A 23675-nucleotide genomic window follows, 5' to 3' on the forward strand; every position below is an offset into this window, starting at 1 on the left:
CTTTTCCCATGCACATAAAAAGCTACACACAATAGCAACTGACAGCAATACTGAGAGATCAGCTATTCAACAGCATGGGCTAAATCAAATCTTGTTGTCCTACGCCCAGCACTGCTGTGGTATTCACCTTGCAAGGTGAAGCGATTGATAAGCTATATTTTGAAGTGTTACCATCTAATACATATGGGGTATATTTTCCTCTTATTGTTGGAAATAATTTATTTTTATGTCTAATAGCTGCCAAACAAAATTGGAGCTTACTTTAGCTGGTTTTTTCCAAACATGAGTTTGAAAATAGGAATGACAGAAAACAGGCCAATTACAATATAGCCATAATGATATAACAATGTAACCTTCTCAAACAGCTGACTGGAACATAACCAAAGACAGACTGGCTGCCACAAAAGGGCACTTAATTCTTTGGGATCTCACACAAAAAGGGCTAGAAAACCATTCACAGGAGCACTCGGGAAATTTCCCAAATTCCCATATGGCCAGCCTGCGCCTGGACGTAACCAGGACAAGTTGTAAATAATTCCTGTTCAGAAGAGTTATATTCGACTCGAAATGTGAAGTCTGCTTTTCCTTTCTCCACAGATGCTGCCAGACCTGCTGAGTATTTCCAGCACTTTCTGTTTTTAATTTCAGATTTCCAGCATCCGCAGTATTTTGCTTTTATTATAGCAAAATATTTTGATCACTCAGCCGTGGGTGAAATTAGAAGTTTGACCTAAAATGATGCTATAAAACCTGTTTTACAGATAAAGGAATAGAGTCTTTTAGACTGATTGATTGAGCGTGTCATCTCCAACTGTAGCCCCCACTCAGCACCATCCTCCCTAACTTTGGCTGGCGGCCCTGACAATTAGATCACATATACAACATAAATAAAATATTTACGCACTGAAAATGAATAAACCTAATAGCTGACAAATCAGTTATGAAGCTATTTATTCTTTAAGTATGTAAATTTTGTACATTAGAATAGAGACTACAATTCAAAAGTACTTGGTTGGCTGTAAAACATTTTGGGATGTCATGAGGTCATGAAAGGCGCTATAGAAATGCAAGTCTTTCTTTTAAATATTTTACATATTTCATTCACATCTTTAAAAAAGCCAATGCTTTAGCTGTCTTACCACCCATATGTGTTCATAATTCCACCCTCTCAATATTAAGTTACTGATTTGCGGCTGTTCATTTATTTGAGTGTATGAATATCTTATTCATTCTATTCACATCTTTTAGACCGACACTTAAAGCTCCATCCCCCAATGTACCCATTCACCTCTCAATAGTTGCTGATGTGGCAGTTGTAAACAGCTCGTTCATTCAAATGAATGATTTTTTGATGTAAATTAATTAATTTGAGTAGGTAAACTCCCAGATTGGAGCGGCTACCAGAAAGGGTCAACTAATAGTGGGGCTGCTACTGGAAGTCAGTATGGAAAGCAACTGCATCCCCGTGAATCTGAAGGCTAAAATCAGATTAGCCATGACCTTATTGAATGGGGGAGCAGGCTTAAAGGGCCAAATGGTCTACTCCTGCTCCTAATGCATATGTTCGTATGAGCCCATCATTAATTACTTTTCACAGTAAGTGATAGCATCAAAATCTGCTCTCTCTTTAGTATGACTAGACTCCACTTCCAATGGGAGTACTCAAAATTTCAGTTCCCCCGCCGAACCCCGGATTCCCTCATTAGCAAGGCTGGAAGATTTTATTGCACTGCCCTTTTAGAGTCCTTAACAAGCTTTTTCTTTCATCCCTATTATCATGGAGCAAGACACATGGCAGATCTGGAAATAAGAGTTATTTTTTGGTCTGCTTCTCTTTATTGTTGATCTTGCTCACCAATTTATCACAAAAACTCTTCTGTTCCACCTCATAGAGGAAAATATACCCATTGTTTTCCATACCTCTCTCATTTCAGTTACATCAAATATAAAATCTACATACATTATAATTTGCTGAGTACAACAAAGGCAATTCTCTGATTCTGTACTCCTCGCTTGGAACCACATTCTGAATGAGTAGGGCCAAAGATGGGGTGACCACAATACAGCATCAACATTTCGACCCTCAATCTCTACGAGTATCGCTCCCTATTGGGATGCGTGGAATCAATGAATTTATCCTAATATATTTAAAACAATTGTTAAAAAAAACTTTGCAAAACTGCACCCAAACATTTATTCCAGGTTTATTCCAAAAGATAAATCAAGCCCTAGGCTGCCAACTGACAAACTCCAAGTTGGACATCATTTAAGTTTGAATTAAGGTACAAAACACTACTGGTGGCTATTAGGTGATGGATTCAAAAGCCCAACAAGAATCTCAATTGTCAAAAGAAGTCATGATCTCATCCTTCTATTGTAGGAAGTAATGCATTCTCACCAGGCTAAAGAAAACTGGTATTGTTAAACGTGTAGGAATTAATTGTTCAAGATTTACTTATCCATATGAAAAATACAATTTATACTAAATTATCTGCTTAAAAAGGTAGATCAACTTTATATATTGTGTATATTTTAATGCAATTTTTAAAATGCACCGTTCTATTTGGGTTGGAAACCTTCTTTAACAGAAAGGGAAGATCTGCTTTTTCTGCAATTAAACTGCTGATAAAATTGGTTTCAAACTGTCATCGATAACATTTTGCTTTTCTTTTTGTTAAAAGCGGAACTTAGTCCTTTAGAGAGCTGCAAAACATTAATTGATGTGGGCTCTTGTTAATTCTCATCTTCTGTTATACTAGCACTCTTTGTCAGTTCAGTGGTAGGCCTGGGCTAACATACACAGAGTTGTTTCCCTGAGGGGCAGATCCCAAATTCTGTTGGCTCCTATGCTCTGGAATCTGTCTATTACATTCCAAAGAACCAGAGACAATAGAGAGAAATCTTGCACATACCTAGTTGTTTTATAGCCATGAACTGCAATTTCATATCAGGCTGCTGGGCATTCCCTCTTAACTAGGAAAAGTCTGAACAGACTAGGACAATGCAGCTGCCCAGCATTATTAAAGCAAAAATTATGTCCCCTATTTTAAAAGTTGTTAATGAGTTAATTTTCAGCATCCAAAAGCAAACCTAATAAAAATGAAAACAAAAGAAGGAATTTAAAAATACAAAATGTAGAGAATGCCTGAAATATATATATCACTTTTTAATCGTTTCTTGCATGGCACCGCATGTGCCATTTTTTAATTTTGTACGGCAACTAGTGATAATACATAATAATGGGGTTGCAATCAATAACTTCCCAAGATTACACACTGAACCACTATGGTTTGTAGTGAGATGGGGGCGGGAAAATATGTCCATCATTTAGATATAGTTACTTTCATCCTATCTTGTTACAGTTTGGAACATCATTATTTCGGTTGCAAATCTTTCCCAAAGATTCAAGAAGGCCTGACAAAATGCCTAGAATTGACCTGTGCAGCTGGGTTGTTCCACTTGACAAACTAAAATAGTGATCCTTCCTGCAGCATGGGTTGCAGTATTTCCAGGAGTGCTGATGAAGCTCACCTCATGGCACTGCTGCTTTATGGAGACACCAATGATTCTCATTTAGCTCTCAGCACTGCCACTGCAGTCAGAGCTGTGGTCTGTGACAATGCTGTAAACTAAATGGCACAAAATGGGCATTAGTTTAGAAAAACCAGACAGTGCAGTCATCCGATAATCACCTCAAGCCAGATAGTGAGGAACAAGCGAACCGAATATTGTATTTCAACTGTCACTTGTTATTACATGTGCTTTAGCTGTCAACTTCCGTCCCCATTCTTATCAGGCAGAGAGTCTGGACACTTACCGTGTTCTGGTCCCTTCAAAGCAAGCCGTGTTTGGTGGTAAGGAAGCAGCTCTAGTTTGACATGTTCAGAGGTACTGGCTAAAAGTTGAGTTGCCTCGGCTAATGTGCAATACTCCATGCTGGTGCCATCAATTGAAAGTATGTGATCTCCAACATGCAAAGCTCCACATCTGTGCATAAACAAACATTTTAGATCACAGGGATAACTAAAGGTAACCTTAACCTCAAATACAGCAAGAAAAAGCAAAAAATATGTTGTACTAATTCTTGAGTCATAAAGAAAGTTCCACATTTTCAAATGAAAATTTAGATTACTTTACATTGCTTAGATTCAAAATTGTATACGGATTTTACATATCAGTCACTATCTGTGATACACAAAGCACAACAGTAAAACTCGTAATTTTGAATTAAAATTAAAATTACAAAATGTATGATCTAGTAACTCCAATCATTTACCCCCATTCTCTCTGCTGCCAGGGCTGGAGTGTCTGAGCTATGAGGAAAGATTGGATAGGCTGGGGTTGTTTTCCTTGGAGTAACAAAGGTTGAGAGGGGACCTGATAGAGGTGTGTAAGATTATGATAGGCATAGATAGGGTGGATAGGAAGACATTTTTTCCATTAGTAAAGGATTCAATAACCAGGGGGCATAGATTTAAGGTAAGAAGTAGAGGGTGGTGGAAGTCTGGAACTCACTGCCCGAAAGGGTGGCTGAGTCAGAAACTCTTGTAACATTCAAGAAGTATTTAGATATTCACTTGCATTGCCATAGTCTCCAGGGCTATGGGCCAAGTGCTGGAAAATGGGATTAGTGTAGTCAAATCTTTGTTGACCGGCGGGGGCACAATGGGCCGAATGGCCTCTTTCTGTGCTGTAGATGTCTATGAGTCATTCCTGTGGGAGGAGCAATTCCCCTAACACTATGACTGCAACTGGGAGTTTATTGTGTGGAGAATCAGTCACATCACTGCATAATGCAGCCTGTTGAGAGTATTACTAGATACCGCTTGGGATTATGGTTCTCAACAAATAGTATAACAGTAAATTAAACCTCTATGCTATCTGCAATAACATAACATGGAGAAATGAACACCACAAACTTTCCGAATATAATCCATATAAAGTTAGAGATATTCCCACAGAGCATATTTTACATAATTTGCAAATTAGACTGAAATATATTCACATTTCAAGCTGTATATTGTTAAAAATATTCTTGTAATGAAGCAAAATGGTTTCTTACAGCGCACATCAAATCCTAGCTGAATAAATGATTGCAGATATTAAATAATTCTTAGAGGGGTTAAACTTGTTTAGTTTGTTAATTATTCTGAAGTAATTTTTTTGGCGGATTTTATATAATATGGGTCAACTGCTGATGATCGAATGTGAAAGATACTGAAAGCTATTCAGGAAGAAGAAGAATTTACATAATCAAAAGAAACCATAACCCTAATGAGATGCACATAAGCAACCCAAATATGAAACAAACTCTGAATGCACTTGTACTAAACATGGTCACATCAACCAAACCGCGTTTACACAATTTTCTTTAAAAAACAGAAAAGTGTCAGGGGTTAGATTAATTCAACAGCAGTAATTTGCATTCATATAGCACTTTGAACACGGAAACAAACCTTTCCACGCACTTTAGATGTCAAACATTCCCAAGGCCATAAATTAAAAAAAAGCTGAGACAAATGAGGAAATGCCAGAAAGGGGTCACCAAAGCTTGGTCGAAGAGGTTGGTTTTAAGCAAGAGACAGAGGTTAGATGTTAGGAGTCTGTGGGGCCGATTTTGATTGAAACCTGTTTCACACAGTTTCAGCTGAGTATTTGAACGTAAAATAAAAATATGGCTATAGCTTATTAAAAATCTTACACACTTGCTATCCTTTCTTGTGTCAACAACTTCCATTCTAAATTCCTAAAGACTACATGGACAATGGAAACTTGCCTCTGTAAACTTGGCAGGCTGAATAATTACAACCAACCAGTCAACAGCTCAGTTTTGCAGATCCTGAACCCAGACTGCAGTGAGCTCCCCATCTTGCAACCAACTTTACTGCTCCATTTTCCAAATCTAACTATCTTAACATAAATAATTGTGTAAAACTAAGGACAGAATGCAGAACTTTAAAACTGGACTGAATATATATATATATATATATATATATATATATATATATATAATATATATATATATAATATTGCATATGTATATGTAACTAAAAATTTTGCATCTGCATACCTTTATACAATAATCCTCTATTCTGTCACCTTGCTTCACATTAAAGATTACAGTTGGTCTGAATCCAATACGTAGCACCATGGAAGGTTGATTAATAATTATATTAAAGTCTTACATATAGCCTACACTTTAGGTGGGACACACACATGCATGCACACACACAGATATCATACAAGCCAGTAATATGACTAGCCTTCCTCAACCAAAACAATTTGCAATACTGTTTCACCAGCCAAGTATTTGTCTCAGAGGTGAAATAATAGAAACCTTTTAAACCTAATTTCAGATTGACAGGGTTTACAACCTTGTTTAAAAGGACATACCTTAACTACGGCAAGTGACTGTACTTATAATCAAAATATGTGTACATTACATTGTACATTACAAGTCCTATTTGGCACTGTATCAAATAATGAAGTGATTAATAACTGTATCAATTAAGCCCATGTACATACCTATCTGCAATGCTGGCAGCCTTTATTTTGTCTATGACTATGACTTGCTTGTTACAATACAGTGAGGTAGTTAAAGCAATGCCCAAGCTTGAACCAGGGGTCTTGGCCACCTCCACCATCAGTGGGCCAGAAGCATTCGCTACTGAATCTAACAAAAAAAGCAAAGTTACACAGTGAGATGATCTTGTGCTACCCCACGGCAATTGGTCGTGAATATGCTTACTAAAGGCCAGACTCCCAATGACAGTTTTAAGCCAGAAACAAACTACAGTGCATACATAGAAAGTTAAGATAAATCTTCAAAAAAATAATACAGTAAACAAAACCATCTAAAAGTGTGAAAGAGAGAAACAAAAAAAGAGGAGCAAATAAACATTAACCTATTTAAAACATTGCTGACAAAAACTGGCCAAGTTTACTGGGTAAAAGGGAAGATTAATCTTTTGGACTATATGAAGGATTTACATATGAATTATTTATGTCAAAATATGTAATAATATTTCATTTAAAGAATAACCAAATCAGTTCAAATCTACTTTGGTAACTTCCAGGTGTAGTTGTCAGATAAAGAACGATAGTTGTCATATAAAACATATGCTTTTGGAAATTACGATATTTTAGATGCATTACACTCTCATTTAGGACAATGATTTGAATAAACCTTAAGTGTGTTAAAGAGAACAGACTGATTTATCTGCGATCTCATAAGGGGAACCAAAAAATAGTTCACCTCAGAATGAACCTGCAGGTGATACTGTTACATTTGGCTGGTTCCTTTTGGAACACAGTTGGATACAGTGGAAATGAAATGACTCTTTGTAAAGAAAAGGCAAAGTGGTTAAGAGCTCAAGGTTTTTTTTAAAAAAGAGCTCGAGGGTTTCTTCAGAAACTCAACATACCCATGACAGACACATCATATTCGATTATTAATGTTGCCTCCTGCCCACACTGTTTGAGAATGCTCATAGCTTCTGTATGCGTTGTTCCATGTAACCGAATTCCATCAACACTCAACAGCCTGTCGCCAACTTTTATTGTGCCTTCTCTAGAGGACAAAATAAATCATATCAAAATTCAAAATCTTCAGTTACAACAGCTAATGATAGTGCCACAGTCTGAACAGTTAAATATATTTGGTTAGGTTTGGAATTCAGAATGATACTCATAAAACAACTCCACATAACTAAATTGCTTTGGTTGGGTGGGTTATTGGCAAGACGACCACAGCATGCCGATACAAAATTGAAGTAGTTTTATGATAAGTCAACAAGATCAGTTCTCATTAATTATCTTTAGATTATAACTTGATAAACGTGATAAAGTTAAATCATTATTCTTTCAATGTGGATGTCATCATTATCAATGGCGCTATGGACACTGGGCATCAATAGCCACAAATTGGAATAAGAGCAATAAAATATACTGATGTTTAAAAAAGTGCAAATACTGGAAGCTGCCAAAAATGCAGTCTAATTGATGGGGTTGGGGGGAACGAAGGAGGGCTGGAAAGAGTCAAAAGGCAGCCCTAAAGTGTTCAAGTTTCCCTCTTAGAGTTTATGGTATCATCTGAAGACTTCAGCAAGATAATTCTTGTCTAATCATTTTCATGGATTCAATTTATACCATATATAAAAAACCATGCTCATTCGTGAGTTCACATCAACTATTGGTTTCTACCAACATAACTCGCTTAACTGACATTTTCAATTTTCTACCTTTAAAAAAATCTTCTTCAAACAATCCCATTCATTAAGGAATAAGGACAACAGTGAAAACTGGCACCAGACAGAAATCACCAACTTCACTGAAAGTGTATTGCAAGATTTGTGTCATCCTGGTCCAAAATCATAAGTAAATTGCATTCACTAATGTTCAAGAATCAAAATCCAAAGGCAGGAACTTGCTTCAGGGATATCCGCACAGACCCACCACAAAGCATTTGCTCATTTTTAAAAAAAACTATGGAAATATGGATATATGTAGATAGATAAGAACGACTAACAAAAATTCAAAAGCATCAAATCATGAACATAGCTATGACTCAGCATTGGATATAATACTTATAGCTACTTTTCTGAACCAGATCATCAGCATTTGTTTCTACACTCCAGTTTTCTGCAACTTGGTAATGGATTAAACGTTGCAAGACCCATCAGTCCTTTACCATTCATAAAAGAATGAACTGGAGACAGGGTAATTAACTTGCTACAAGAGCAAAATACTGCAGATCCAAAATAAAACCAGAAAATGCTGAAAATGCTCAGCATGTCTGGCAGTATCTGTGGAAAGAGAAACAGAGTTTCAGCATTTTTTGATTTTACTCCTTTTCACCCCTTAGTCCCTGTCTGGTGTCCGAGATAGAAAATGCAGAAGCGGCTGTTACTCAGAGCTCAAAGATAATATTCAGATTGATAAGTTAGGCTTTGGGGCCGTCCTCTTGGCAGAGGAGTTGTGTAGTAAGGGGCACTACAGATAAAATACCTAGATTACAACTTACATTGTCAAAAGAATTATATAAAATATACCTTCTAAAATTCCTCACTTTTTCTCTTTCCTGATTCTTCAGCCCATCTGTTTGCAACTAAAGCAGTATACTCAGCTTCTCTCATTCCTATAACCGCTGTCTGCAAGCATTTGATTCAATAAGCTTGCGATAAAAGGTTACAGGCATTTGAATTGGCTAATCAACTCATGTAAATTACCAATAGTATGGCATCTCAATTCTAGAGGCTACACAGTGCAGTCAATAAGGTAATGGGCTGACCAGTTCATGAAAGTCTTATGTACTTTCTCTGCATTGCATCCTGCACTCCTCCAAAGAGTGGCAGTCACTTTGGGGGGAAAAAAAATCACAATTAGGAGCAGCAGCATCAGTGCAGAAGCAGCAGGAGGGGAATCAGAACAAAAACAGAATTACCTGGAAAAACTCAGCAGGTCTGGCAGCATCGGTGGAGAAGAAATCAGTTAACGTTTCGAGTCCTCATGACCCTTCGGCAGAACTGAGTATAGTTAGGAGAGGGGTGAAATATAAGCTGGTCTAAGGTGGGGGGGCGGGGGGAGAGAGAAGTTGAGGGTGGGGTGATTGTGGGGATAAGCAAGCAGTGATAGGAGCAGATAATCAAAAGATGTCACAGACAAAAGGATCAAAGAGGTGTTGAAGGTGGTGATATTATCTAAGAAAAGTGCTAATTAAGAATGGAAGACAGGATACTCAAGGTACAGCTCTAGTGGGGGTGGGGTGGAAAGACGGAATCAGCTTTAGCAGCAGCAGTAAAAGTGGGACAATGATTAGCAGCAGCAAAACAGCAGGTGGGATGAGAAATGTTGAACTTGATCAAAGGTTGTAATCGCGGTCCACAAGGTTTGCAGTTGGCTTATGGGCTATGGAAAGACTGTACCTGATGTAGAGGTACGGTAACTGTGATTACTTGTATAACTGTACCTGTCAGCTGGTCCCCCCGCTCTAACATAGGTTATTACAATCGGGCGAGATCTATTTCTGTCTTCATGAGTTCCTCCTGAGAAAAATAAATACACAACATATTAAACAATATATGCACAGCCAAGCGTGGAATTGAGCTGTACTGACAACCAGGCAGCCTCAAGGTTAACATCCAAGTCTGTACAGAGTAAGCTGATCTGAGAGAAGGTGAGGGTAAGGGAGCCAACAGCTACCCTCACTACTTCAGGAAGGGGGGAAATTATTACAGCCCCACTCCTGATTGTTATTATGACTATCCATGGCTGGAAGAGCATATACGTGTGTCGGGCAAGGCCAAAATTAAAATAGCCTATAATAGACCTCCCAAGATTGAACAACCTCCTGGCACTCAGCATTTCACAGATGAAGAATGGCCACTTCTGCAAGTTGCTGAATAATTATTAGTAGCTGTGGAACTGTACCTCAGAAAGCAGTCAGTGCCATCAGAAGAGAAACTTGAGAGGGGAAAAATACCTACTCCAGTTAGGATTTTCTCACCATCTAAATAACTCAAACAATGCCTGGACTAGCAGAAACCAATATGTCAAGTCACTGACCTAAGGGCCACATATCATCGAATAATGAGCAGGACACAAAGTTTACAGTAGCTCAGTAGAATCAAATAACTAACAGTAGAATCACATTACTAATGTATTTGTTAAGAGATTGAAGGGAGAATGACAGTTTTACTGTGCTTAAACAGACCAGATACATTTTGTTAGGTTCTTCAGATAACAAAGACTCTTAACTGAATAAAATAATGCTGAAATCTTTCCTTTGCTAGCAACTGGAAGTAATAGCACACACATCTCTTCAAAAATATTTCAGAAAATATACTGGCACCCAACTGGTTTGCTGTAAGCTTAAGAGGAGTAGGCTGCTAAGTGGTAGACAAGTTTTATCTGCTCATTGTAGGCACAGTTCTGTTTAATAAACACTGTGAGAGGTGCCCTCATGGTTCATTAGTAAATGTACTGAGCAGTGTAGGCTGAGCCCTAATAACCAAGGTCCCAAGTTCATGGTCTCATTCAAAGCTACAAACACAGCACTATAATTGGTCCCAGTGTTCCAGGCTTGAGATAGGAAACACAGCCAGAGTTCTCATTTCTGACCTTTATCCAATGATTGCTGCTGAGTAGATATTGCTAATTGTCTTACAGGGATAATTACTGTTCGTAACAGAGAATTTTTCACCTGCACTTCAAGCAACCTTACTGTACTAAAATGGACTAAGGGGATTTACAAGAATTATGCTGCCACGTACAAGACTCAATGGGATGGGAAAAAGTAGATTATAATGTTGTTTTGGGTCTTCCAAAACCAATTACAGCTATAGCTAATATGAATATTTTTATTTTCTAGAAATATATTGATTTTTGTCCTAGCTCCATCGCTTCTGCCCCATCATACTATGTTATTTTTATAAAATCAAATTGGTTGCATCAGTTCCATCTGGCTTTCTTGGCGCCACAACTCAAAATACTGACTTTTTTCAAATATGTTGTCAAGGCAACAGCCTCATTCATCACTGAGTAGGGTGCAAACGTCACAAGTCATGCCAAACACTGTAGGAAATCTGTTGCAATAGCAACTCCTATAGTAAAAATGTAAAATTGAGATTCCACATTTTCACAGTAAAAAAAAATCAGGGAAATGTCATTTTAGATACAATGCACTTCCTTTACAGTGAGGATCGCTGGGAAGAGAGCAAGTAATTCAATTTATTTTTTGAGTCAAAGAACTTTAGAACGTGCAATCCATAAATAGAAGGGCTACCAGAGAGTGATATAATTTGAGCCACACATCCTTTCAAAACTTTTTTTTCGAGGTGCAACACATTACACAAAGTGTCAGTTGTGGCTCTGAGTCAAAAGACTATGGGACTTGAGCACAAAAATCTAGGTTGACATTCCAATGCAGTACTGAGAGATTTCTGCACTAAGCGAGGTATTGTCTTTCCGATGAGACATTAACACCAAGGTCCTGTCTGCCCGTAAAAGATCCCATGCTCTAAGAATAACAGGGGAGTTATCCTCAGTGGCCTGGTCAATATTTGTCCCTCAGCCAAAATCACAAAATAGGTTATTTAGTGATTATCACATTGCTGTTTGTGAGAGCTTGCTTTGCACAAATTGGCTGCCGTATTTCATAAATTACAACAGTGACTACACTTCAAAAGTACTTCATTGGCTGTAAAATGCTTCAGTATGTTGTGAAGGTTGCTATGTAAATGCCATCTAGCTTTCTTATCCTATGCATTTTGCTTCAAGAATGGAATGCCCATTTAATAGTTAATCGAAATGGGAGCAAAAGATGACCTGACATTGTGAATGTATGATACAAAAGGAAATAAGTGCTTACTGTCACTGAGTGAAATATCAATTGAAAGTTGAGATATAAACTACAATATACTATTAAGTATATAAACATTCTCACCTCTAATCACAAAGCCAAAGGTATTGCCTTCTTTGTGCAAAGTCACTTCCACTGTTTTGAGAATAATACCTGAGCCTTGAACAGCTAGAAAGAAGAATAAAGAACTTGTCAGTCAAAATCACTGGGAAGTGAGCTCCATACTAATATGTAGAACAAAATCAAAGCTGATCATTTGGAAGAGAGCATTTAGTTGTGACCTATTCATTCATTTTCTTCGGTTTTTAGGTACTTATGTGTCCCCTTGCTGTGTGCAAATTGTCTGCCACTTCTGCATAACATAACAACAATGAATGCAATTCAAGAGTGATTCATGGTTGAGAAGTGGTTTCAGGTACCCTGAGGAAATAAAATAATTTACAGCATAAATGCTTCACTTTGTCATTTCCTTTGTAGGCTTAAGGGAAGTCAAGTGAGATCAGCCAAAATGCTGGAAGTGGGAGCACCCACAATGTTTACTGCTGGAATGTTGGAAGTGGGAGCACCAACAATGTTTACTGCTGGAACATTGGGAGTGGGAGCACCCACAATGTTTACTGCTGGAACATTGGGAGTGGGAGCACCCACAATGTTTACTGCAGGAACATTGGGAGTGGGAGCACCCACAATGTTTACTGCAGGAGGTGGGAGCACCCACAATGTTTACTGTTGGAATGTTGGAAGTGGGAGCACCCACAATGGTTACTGTTGGAATGTTGGGAGTGGGAGCACCCACAATGTTTACTGTTGGAACCTTGGGAGTGGGAGCACCCACAATGTTTACTGCTGGAGGTGGGAGCACCCACAATATTTACTGCTGGAATAATGTGCCATCAAAAATATTTGGAGTGCACTTTAACTGGAAAGCAGTCTTTGGATGGGTGCAAGCATTTTAAATTTTCAAACAAAACGCAAGATTTGCCAGATAAGATAAGTAAAGCAGAAAAAAGTCAGGAGTCAGTAATAGGACTTGAACATCTCCAACCCATCTGTAGACTATGCGGAAGATTTCCAGCTCTGAAAGACACTTTCCCAGCAGTAAAAGGTTGTGATAACATTCTGGAAGGAAAACAAGAGGGGGACAATAGCACACTGAGGGGTGAGGATGGGGAGGGGAGGCTTTCAGGTCTCCCCTCAGCATCACATTCTCAGGCCTGAGCATCAATATAAAAATGCCACCTGAATGCATGGGAAGGGGCATAATGGAAGGGAAAGCATCATATTCCATACAGCACTAAATATGTTCATGATAATTATAACCACATGGTTTTTAAACATATCTATATGACATCAAAAATAGATGTTGTAAGTGGACTTCGTTGACCGAGGAGATTGCTTTTTAAAATAAGGAAACTGAGAAGAAATCAGTTACAGTGCGCTCTGCACTTAGCATATTCAGGAACAGTTTTAAATGTCTCAATTTGAATGCAATGAAATTATGGCAATATCTCATCTAAACATGGATTGCTGAGTTATCATTTTATACATGAGACATTATCATGCAATTGGGATATTTAAAAACTAGACTGAAATGTTTCCTGCGTCACTCAGCATTTAAAAGCTAAGTGATTAGAATCAAACAAAAGTCAGTGGTAGCCATAAGCAGAGTGCACACAGCAACCAATCCCAATTATTACAGATTGACTAATTTAACCTGCTCCTGAGTAGGAGTGAATAAATGAGCACCCAAATCTGCACCATCGTCCTATTAGACTTTATCTACATTCTCGTGGGTGATGCAATGGTCTTCATTTGGAATATACTGCACTCTGGACAATCAGTGAGTCACTTTTGAGTTGTGTTCATTGTTGTTTACACACACACACGCGCACACACACACTGTTTACCTATACCTCGCTGACAACTACTACACTTTATTTTAATTAATTGAATGTGAAGCCTTTCTGAGGAACATGATAGGGTGACATTCATAAATGTGGTCTTTCTTTCATGAGCCAAGAGGAACTTGCAAATCTCAATCGTACCGAAATTCCAAACTCTTAAATTAATCTCAATTTGGGTGGCTTCAAATTCCAAATTTGGTTGACAGATCATTCCCAGTTATATCATCAATAAATAAGTGCGCACTGGCAGCAAATTAATGCTCAGGTTTGGGGCAGGATCTTCTGGTTGGCGAGTGGGGGCGGGGCCCACTCCCCATGTAAAATGACGTGGGATGATGTCGGGCGGAACTCCTGATGTCACCCCGTGTCATTTCCATTTTCAGGTCGGTGGTGGCGCAGCCAAATCAGCTGCGTGCCTGCCGACCTGTCAACAGCCTAGTGAGGCCATTTAAAAAGTAATTAACATCATTAATGGACCTGCCCGTCCAACCTTAAGGTTGGCGGGCAGGCCGGGAGCCCTGGTGGGCTTTAGAAAAAGCATGAGACCTCATCCACGGGCAGGATGAGGTTTCATGAGGGTTTTAAAATATTTAATGAAGGTTTCGATAAAAGTTAAGGACAGTGTCACATGAGGGGACATGTCAGGGAAATCCTGCTATAATTTGTTTATCAATTTTTAATTCGGAGCCGATCTCCCTGAGGCAGCATGTAGCCTCAGGGAGATCAGTGCGCACTCTCGGCTTAGGGGATCCCCCCCGCCCGCACAGGGAGTGCATAGCCCTTCCTGGCGGACATCACGCTGGATGGCCCTTAATTGGCCTGCCGACATAAAATGGTGGCGCAGCCGTGATCGGAGGCGCGCCTGCCTGCACCCGCTCCCACACTCCCCCCCTCCCCCAACGGGGGAAAACTTTTCCCTTGGTATTTTAATTTTGTGCAATGGTTAATTGTTTTTTTAAAAGTATCCTAGCTTTATCTGTTACTAAACAGTTTTCTCAAAATATTTAGATTACCAATGCAAAGTTGTGTTTTAAATATTTATATTGATAGATTAATGCTAGAGAAGAGTTTTAAAATAATTATACTAGTTGTGCCACAGTCTTCCTACTAAATGCATGAGAGATTAATTAAAGTTAATGCCTGGCTTTTCAGTAGTCACATTTAGATTTCAAATACAATATCAGTAATTCAAGCTTTTCAATTGCAAAATACTTTAATTTTGATTTAGAAGATACTTACAAACAGGAGGGAGTTCATATTCCACCTCAAGGACCACTCTCTCACCCACATTCTTCAGGAGACTGATGATTTCGTCATGTCTGAATTTCGTTAGGTTGATTCCATTGACTGATTTGATGTAGTCTCCAATATTTAACTGATCACTTCTGCAAGAGAATGACATAGCACATCATCAGCAGGCATCATGCCTCAGCCAACGCAAAGTAACATACAATTGTCCCAAATATGACTGTGCCTTTAGTCTCGTTAAAAAGTAATTGCTAAAATGCTTAGAATATTTTAGCTGAAAATATTATTACACTCCTAAAATTCTTAAAACTAACCAAGTTAAATTATCACTCAATTAGAGTGCTAAAGATTTCCGATTTCACCTGGAGTATCAAGATATTCCTTCAATGCTCCGTCCTTAATAAATCTCTTCTGCTGCAACTTTTGGAAGTATTTTTTGGTATGGGTTAAAATACAGTACGCAGTATATACTGGTTTTGTACCATGCCAAATACTTCCCCGTTTGTAGTTTTGTCCATTAACAGCTTACATTTACTGCCGTCAATTTATTTATCACCACCACTTCAAAGTTTGCCATACATAAATTTAAAACGTTGGTTCATGACTCTCCCTCTCAAACCTAATATCAAATTCAAACATATTATGGTCACTATTTGCAAGGCATTCCTTTACCATCACATCGTTAACTAATTCTGGTCCTCATCACTATGGCCTTTTCCCTTGTCTGTTCCGAAACACGTTCTGTTCTAGAAAAATGTCCCAATACACTGGACATCCATTGCCTTTACTACTTATAGATTGGGAGAAGCAAAACAGCTCATGTGAAAATTAAAATCACTGTTTCCAATACATGATTTATTATTTACTACATATAAATTATTGGATAAGTCAAATTATTTTAGTGCCTAAATAATTTTGAATTTGTAGGAGTAGGACTTATTAATAAAGTTTTGAAATGACCAAAAATCATGATTTCAGGTAGTCAGCAAAATTCTTTCCAACTATAAGTGACTGATGTTCCTTCATCGCCCTGCAAAATGATGGCAGGTGTATTTTCTCACAGCGCTAGCCCGCCAGTGACAAGAAAGTAAGAAATTTCAGAAGATGAAATGTTTGGCAAGCACGCAGCACCAGTTTAAAAAATTATTCTGCATGAAGACAGTGAAACAGTGAAGACAGCTGTAATCTCTCATTACCCTGCGGTAACATGTTGGTTACCTTGCAGCAATTCCTCCAGGTCGAAGATTGGATACTCTTGGTTTCCCTTCCTTGTCTATTCCACCTGAGACTGTGAGCCCCAGGGTGCTACCTTCTTTTTTCATCAACTCGACTACAGTTTGACCTTTGAGCTCCTCTGTGGATAGAACACATGAAATAGCAAACAGAAAGAAGTTAATACCGATTTCAGAATGTCCCGCTCCGGGATTTGAGCACAAAACTCAAAGCTAATGCTCCAGTGCAGTACTAAAGGAGTGCTGCACTGTTGCAAGTGCAGTCTTTTAGATGAGATGTTAAACTGACCCCATCTGCCTGTTTGGGTGGATGTGAACAATCCTATGGCACTATTTTGAAGAAGAGCAGGGAGTTATCCCTGGTGTTCCAACTAATATTTATCCTTCAATTAACATCAAAAAAGAAAAAAAATTATCTGGTCATTATCACATTGCTGTATGCAAATTGGCTGCAATGTTTCCTACCTTGCAATAGTGACCATATTTCAAAAGTACTTCATTGACTGTAAAGTGCATTGATACATCCAGTGGTTGTGAAAAGTGCTATATAAATGCAGGTCTTTCTTTTCTTTCTTCAGCAGTATAAGAGCTGAAGAAAAAACGTTATTTAGAAACAATTAAAAATTAACAAGTGAACTGTTTGTACCTGGGATATTATTGTATGTATTACAAAGCAAGCCTGCAGATCTAAAACAAGATCCAGCCACACCTACATTTACAATGGAGGGAAAACTCTCCGCAGTTGCAAGCTTTTCTCCCAATTTCTATTCACTTTCCCTGAATTATGTTATTTATTTCTCCTTCAGCAGCATCTCCCTTGTTCTCTGGCCCATTCTGTAAATTCCCCTGATGTCCATAGAATTCATTAATATCATAAAAACCAGTCATAAAGGTAAAGCATCCCATCACTAGCCACATTCGACAGGAGTTTCATCCTCATGCCTTAGTCCTCAGTCTCAATACTATGCTGTATTCAGCAAAGGCTTGATTTGCTTTTCTTTACTGGAGAGTAAGATAGAGTGAAAAGGAAAACTGGATGCAGCATTTATCCACCATTCATAGCAACAATGGAGCCCATCCTAATAGAATTATGGAGTTGTTAGATTTAATGGGAACAAGATAGATAGACAGGCTGTTGCTGCACAAGCAGGTTGGAGCATTAAAAACTGAATCCTTAGTTTTCTATCTAGTAGCCCAGAATACAAATGAACAGAGGTAAAGTTGAAATGCCTCAATGAAAAATCTCATTGTTGGCCACAATTTTGAACACCCAACAATGGGAGGGATATGAAAGCAATGAAAGATGTACAGTGAAGATTCAGTCAGATGTTACACCCATGAGGTGTTACAGATGTCACAGTATCTTTACAGTGCAGAAGGGGGCCATTTGGCCCATCGAGTCTGCAATGGCTCCCTGAAAAAACATTCCACCTAGTCCCACTCCTCTGCCTTATCCCCGTAACCTTACACATTCTTTCTTTCTTTCAATCATTCTTTCTTTTCAGGTAGCAATCCAATTCCCTTTTGAATACCTTGATCAAACCTGCCTCCACCACCCTTTCAGGAAGCTTGTTCCAGACTTCAACCATCCTCTGGGCGAAAAAAAATTTCCTTACGTCACATTTACTCCCTCTGCCAATCATTTTGAATCTGTGCCTTCTTGTTCTTGATGTTCTCTTGAGTGGGAACAGTTTCTCACGATTTACCCTGTCCATACCGCTCAGGATCTTGAATACCTCTATCAAGTCTCCTCTCCAAGGAAAACAGTCCCAACCTCTCCAATCTATCCTCATAGTTACAGTTCTTCATCCCAGGAATCATTCTTGTGAATCTCCTCTGAACTCTCTCCAATGCCTTCACATTCTTCCTCAAGTATGGCGTCCAGAACTGGACACATTACTCCAGATGAGGCCTAGCTAGTGTCTTATACATGTTCAACACAAACTCCTTACTCTTGTACTCACTGTCCCTATTAATAAAGCCTAAGATTCTATATGCTTTATTATCTGTGCTCTCAACAAGCCCTGCCATCTTCAATGATCTAATTACATATACACTGAGGTACTTCTGTTCCTGCACCTCCTTTAGAGCCTTTCCCTTTATTTTATACTGTCTGCCCATATTTTTCCTGCCAAAATGAATCACTTTACACTTCTCTGCATTGAACTTCATTTACCACTTGTCTGCCCAAATCACCAACATGCCTATGTCCTTTTGAAGTTCAAGACTATCCTCATCACAGTTGACAACATTTCCAATCTTCATATCATCTGAAAATTTTGAAATCATGCACACCACAGTCTAGGTCGTTACTATACATCAGGAAGACCAAGGGTCCCAACACTGACCCCTGGGGAACTCCACTACAAACCTTCCTCCAATCTGAAAAACAACCATTTATCACTATTCTTTGTTTCCTGTCACTCAGCCAATTTCTTATCCAAGGGCCTACTTTCCCTTTTATTCCATGACCTAGAATTTTGCTCACAAGTCTGTTGTGTGGCACTTTATCAAATGTCTTTTCAAAATCCATACATACCACATCAACAGTGCTTCCTTATCAACCTTCCGTTACCTCCTCAAAAAACTCCAGTAAGTTAGCTAAACATGGTTTTCCCTTAATGAATTCATGCTGGCTTTCCTTAATTATCCTGCACTTCCTGCACTTGTCTAAGTAACTTTTGATTTTATCCCGCACTATAGTTTCCAGGAGAAGAACTTTCCCCCCGTTTGGGGAGGGGGGGGGGGGGGGGGGGGGGGGGGGTTGTGCAGGGGCGGGCCCGAGCCACCATTTTACGTGGGCGGGCCAATTAAGGCCCAGCCAGTGTGACACACGCCCGGAAACGCTGTGCGCTCCCTGTGCGGGCACAGGGGGTGTGTGTGTGTGTGTTTCCTGAGTTGGGGGAGTGTACTCTTTCGCGCGCATATCTCCATGAGGCACAGAGCTGCCTCTGGGACATTAGTTTAAAGTTCCTAAAGTTTAATAAAGGAGACAACAATCTTTAGACCATGTCCCCTCATATGAAACTATCACATGAGCAGGGACATGTGTATTAATTTTATTAAATATGTTTCCAAGATTTCAAAAACATTTGTGAAACCTCATTCCGCCCATGGATGAGGTTCCATGAAAAATGTGAAGGCCGCCTGGGCTCTTTGCCTGCCCCGCCATCCTTAAGGTTGGACGGGCAGCTTTCTCAATAGGGTTAATTAGTTAATTTATGGCCTTTACAGGGCTTTGACAGTTTGGCGGGCACGCAGCTGAGTCGGCTGTGCGCCCGCTGAACTGAAATCTAAATGAGACACGGTGACGGCGGGACACATGCCGATGTCACCCCGTGTCATTTTACGCCTCGGCGAGCGGGCCCCACCCCCGCTGGCCGAGCCAAAAATTCTCCCCCAGAAGTTTCCCTACCACTGAGGTCAAATTGACTGGTCTGTACTTGCCAGCTTTATCCTTGCATCCCCTTTTGAACAAGGGTGTAACATTTGCAATCCTCCAGTCCTCTGGCACCACCCCTGTGTCTAAGGAAGACTGGAAGATTATCGCTAGTGCCTCTGCAATTTCCACTCTCACTTCCCTCAGTACCCTTGGATGCATCTCATCCGGTCCTGGTACCTTATCTATTTTAAGTAAAGATAGCCTTTCCAATACCTCTTTCTTCCCAATCATAAGTTCTAATGTAGCAGTTATCTCCTCTCTCACCTCGGCCTGGGTAGCATCGTCTTCCTTTGTAAAGACTGATGCAAAGTACTCACTCAACACCTCCACTATTTCTCCAGCCTCCACATGCAAGTCCCCTTTTTCGTCCCTAATTGGCCCTACTCTTTTGTTTAACCACTCTTTTATTATTTTCATGTTTATAGAAGACCTTGGGATCCCCTTTTATGTTCACTGCCAGCCTTTTTTCATGCTCTCTCCTTGCTTTTCTTATTAGTTTCTTCACTTTCCCTCTGGTCCTTCCATATTCAGCCTGATTCTTCATTGTATTTTCTACCTGTCGTGAGCTCACTTCTTCCTTTTCATCTTTATCTCTATCTCTCACGTCATCCAGGGTGCTCTGGATTTATTTGTCCTACCTTTCCCCTTCAAGGGAATATACCTCGACATTGTCTGCAATACTTTTTCTTTGAAGGTGGCCCATTGTTCAGCCACTGTCTTTTCTGCCAACATTTGATTCCAACTCACTGGACTCAGATGCATTCTCATCCCACTGAAGTTGGCTTCCCCAACTTAATTATCCCTGCTCTGGATTGTTCCCTGTCTTTTTCCTAAATTAACCTAAACCTTATGATACAATGGTCACCGTCTCCTAGAGTTTCTCCCACTGATATTTGATCCACTTAGGCTAACTCATTCCCCAGAACCAGGTCCAAAAGTGCATATCCTCTCGCTGGACTAGAAACATACTGCTGCAGAAAATTTTCTTGGAACACATTCCAGGAACTCTCACCCCTCTTGTCCCTTTAAACTATTCCTATCCCAGTCTATATTTGGATAATTGAAGTCCCCCATTATGATTACTCTATAATTCTTGCACGTCTCTGTAATTTCTTTGAAAATTTTGTTTCTCCACATCCCTTCCACTGGTTGGTGTTCTATATAGCACACCAATCAATGTTATTGCACATTTTTTGTTCCTTACCTCTAGCCAGAGAGATTCTGTTGTTGACCCCTCTGGAACATCTTCTCTCTCTCCAGTACTGCAATGCCATCTTTAATCAATATTGGCACTCCCCCTTTTCTTCCTTTCCTGCCCCTCCTAAACACGTACCCAGGAATATTTAACTCCCAGTCCTGCCCTTCTTTGAGCCAGATCTCTGTTATATCAATAATATCATAATTCCATTTGTCAACCTGTGCCTGCAGTTCACCAATCTTATTAATCACACTCCCTGCATCGACATACACACACTTTCGCCCTGATTTAGGCTTCTTTACTTTTCCCCTTATTCTGACCCCATCTAATGACTTATTATTGCCTACTCTAATTCTATCAAACTCTCCAAGCATTCTATCTACCTTGATACTACTCTGATATATCCTCGTTATCAGTTGATATTTGAATATTTGCCACTGCCAGTTTTTCTCTTCTGCACTCCGAATTTCCCCTCAGGTTTCCGTCCCCCTGCGAATCTAGTTTAAATTCAGGGGAAGGCGATGGCGGAGTGGTATTGTCACTGGACTAGCAATCCAGAGACCCAGGGTAATGCTCTGGGGAGCCGGGTTTGAATCCCACCACAGCAGATGGTGGATAAAGTAAAAATCTGGAATTAAAAGCCTGACGACCATGAAACCATTGTCGAACCCATCTGGTTCACTAATGTCCATTAGGGTAGGAAATCTGCTGTCCTCACCTGGTCTGGCCTATATGTGACTACAGACCCACAGCAATATGGTTGGCTCTTAAATGCCCTCTGAACAAGGGCAATAAATGCTGGCCTGGCAATGCCCACATCCAATGAATAAAAAAGAAATTCTCCCCAACAGCACTAGCAAAAGCAAACCTCCCCACGAGGACATTTGTCCCAGTCCTGTTAAAGTTTAACTTCTTGTTCTTCTTGTACAGGTTCCACCTGCTCCAGAACTGATCCCAATGCCTCAGAAACACATGATGTGCGCAGTCTGTCGTGCATGAGGTGATGCTACAGACTCACAGCCATAACTCACCATTTGTCCAATGGTGACAGAACTGCTCCTCATGGCAATCAACATTGTTCATTCTTTCTCTCTTTTGCCTATCTCCTAAAACAGATAGCATTAAGGCACCCATGTACCGCACAGATAAAAGCAGCCACTGCCTACAGTTAAAGTAATCCACGACACACTGATGGCGAAAAGAAATGTTCTAATTACGTAGATCACAATGAATGTTCTTGTCTGAGGAAATCTTTAATGTGTCAATAAGAAAAGCCAATAAAACAACTACAATGCTCTCTGGAAATGTCAGCACTGATAAAACAGGACATTGTCGCTGTATACATTGCACTATGTGAAAACTTACAAAAATATAAAGCCTTATAATGGTATCATATTAGAATGGCATCTTGGGGTATTTTACAGATAGTGTGTTATGGGGAATTTGTTAGCATTTATAATTTAAATTCCTATTAATGAAGGATCTATAAACTATGACTAGGAGCTACTCTCATTCCAGCTGCATTATTTCACCAGTAGTGCAGTGAAAATTTCACTTACATAAACAAGTTTGTTCCACATTTCCAGGGAATTAATGTCCATGAACAGGGAACAACTCCAAGGAATTTCCCAGAATGTGCGTGTATCAGAGGTATTGATATCTTAGGCTGCATGGCCAACAGTGTATTTGGCTACTATAATATCTGCAGCGCAGGAGGTGGTGGCATAGTGATATTGTCACTAGACCAATATTCCAGAGACTCAGGGTAATGCTCTGGGGGCACGGGTTTGAATCCCACCACAGCAGATGGTGACATTTGAATTCAATTAAAAAAAATCTGGAACCATACTGATTGTTGTAAAAACCCAACTGGTTCACTAGTGTCCTTTAGGGAAGGAATCTGCTGTACTTACCTGGTCTGGCCTACATGTGACTCCAAACCCATTTAGAAAATGCCCTCTGAACAAGGGCAATTAGGGGTGGGCAATAAATGCTGGCCTAGCCAGTGATGCCCACATCCCATGAACAAATTTTTAAAAAATGTTGGACCTAGCAGATAATACATTTATTTGCCAAGCAGACCAAATGTGCTTCTGCTCATGGATGAAGGATCTAACATCACCGAGGTTTAAAAGCTCAATTAAACCATTCTCAGAGTTGGAAGATTGGATGGAGGGAAAGAAGGGATTTTTTGGAACATAGCTGGAGAGATAGTTTGATAGTTGAATTTGTTTTGAATGCCTCTACTTTTTAGTTGACTATACCAAATGGAAGTACCAGAATCGTTAATGCC

General features: G+C 39.5%; 1 protein-coding gene across 2 annotated transcripts in view; it reads right to left on the reverse strand.

The window, feature by feature from the left end:
- The window catches only part of grip1 (glutamate receptor interacting protein 1), a 379336-nt gene that overhangs the window by 69527 nt on the left and 286134 nt on the right, over positions 1-23675 (reverse strand). For both annotated transcript variants that reach the window (XM_078567971.1, XM_078567969.1), the window contains exons 3-9: positions 16729-16864; positions 15502-15647; positions 12443-12526; positions 9968-10043; positions 7425-7570; positions 6526-6673; positions 3818-3987 (exon numbers count right to left, since the gene is read on the reverse strand). In XM_078567971.1, the coding sequence (XP_078424097.1) occupies positions 3818-3987; positions 6526-6673; positions 7425-7570; positions 9968-10043; positions 12443-12526; positions 15502-15647; positions 16729-16864 (906 nt within the window). The remainder of the gene's footprint in view (positions 1-3817; positions 3988-6525; positions 6674-7424; positions 7571-9967; positions 10044-12442; positions 12527-15501; positions 15648-16728; positions 16865-23675) is intronic.

This window comes from Cetorhinus maximus, chromosome 22 (genome assembly GCF_964194155.1).
Source record: "Cetorhinus maximus chromosome 22, sCetMax3.hap1.1, whole genome shotgun sequence".
Taxonomy (NCBI): Eukaryota; Metazoa; Chordata; class Chondrichthyes; order Lamniformes; family Cetorhinidae; genus Cetorhinus; species Cetorhinus maximus.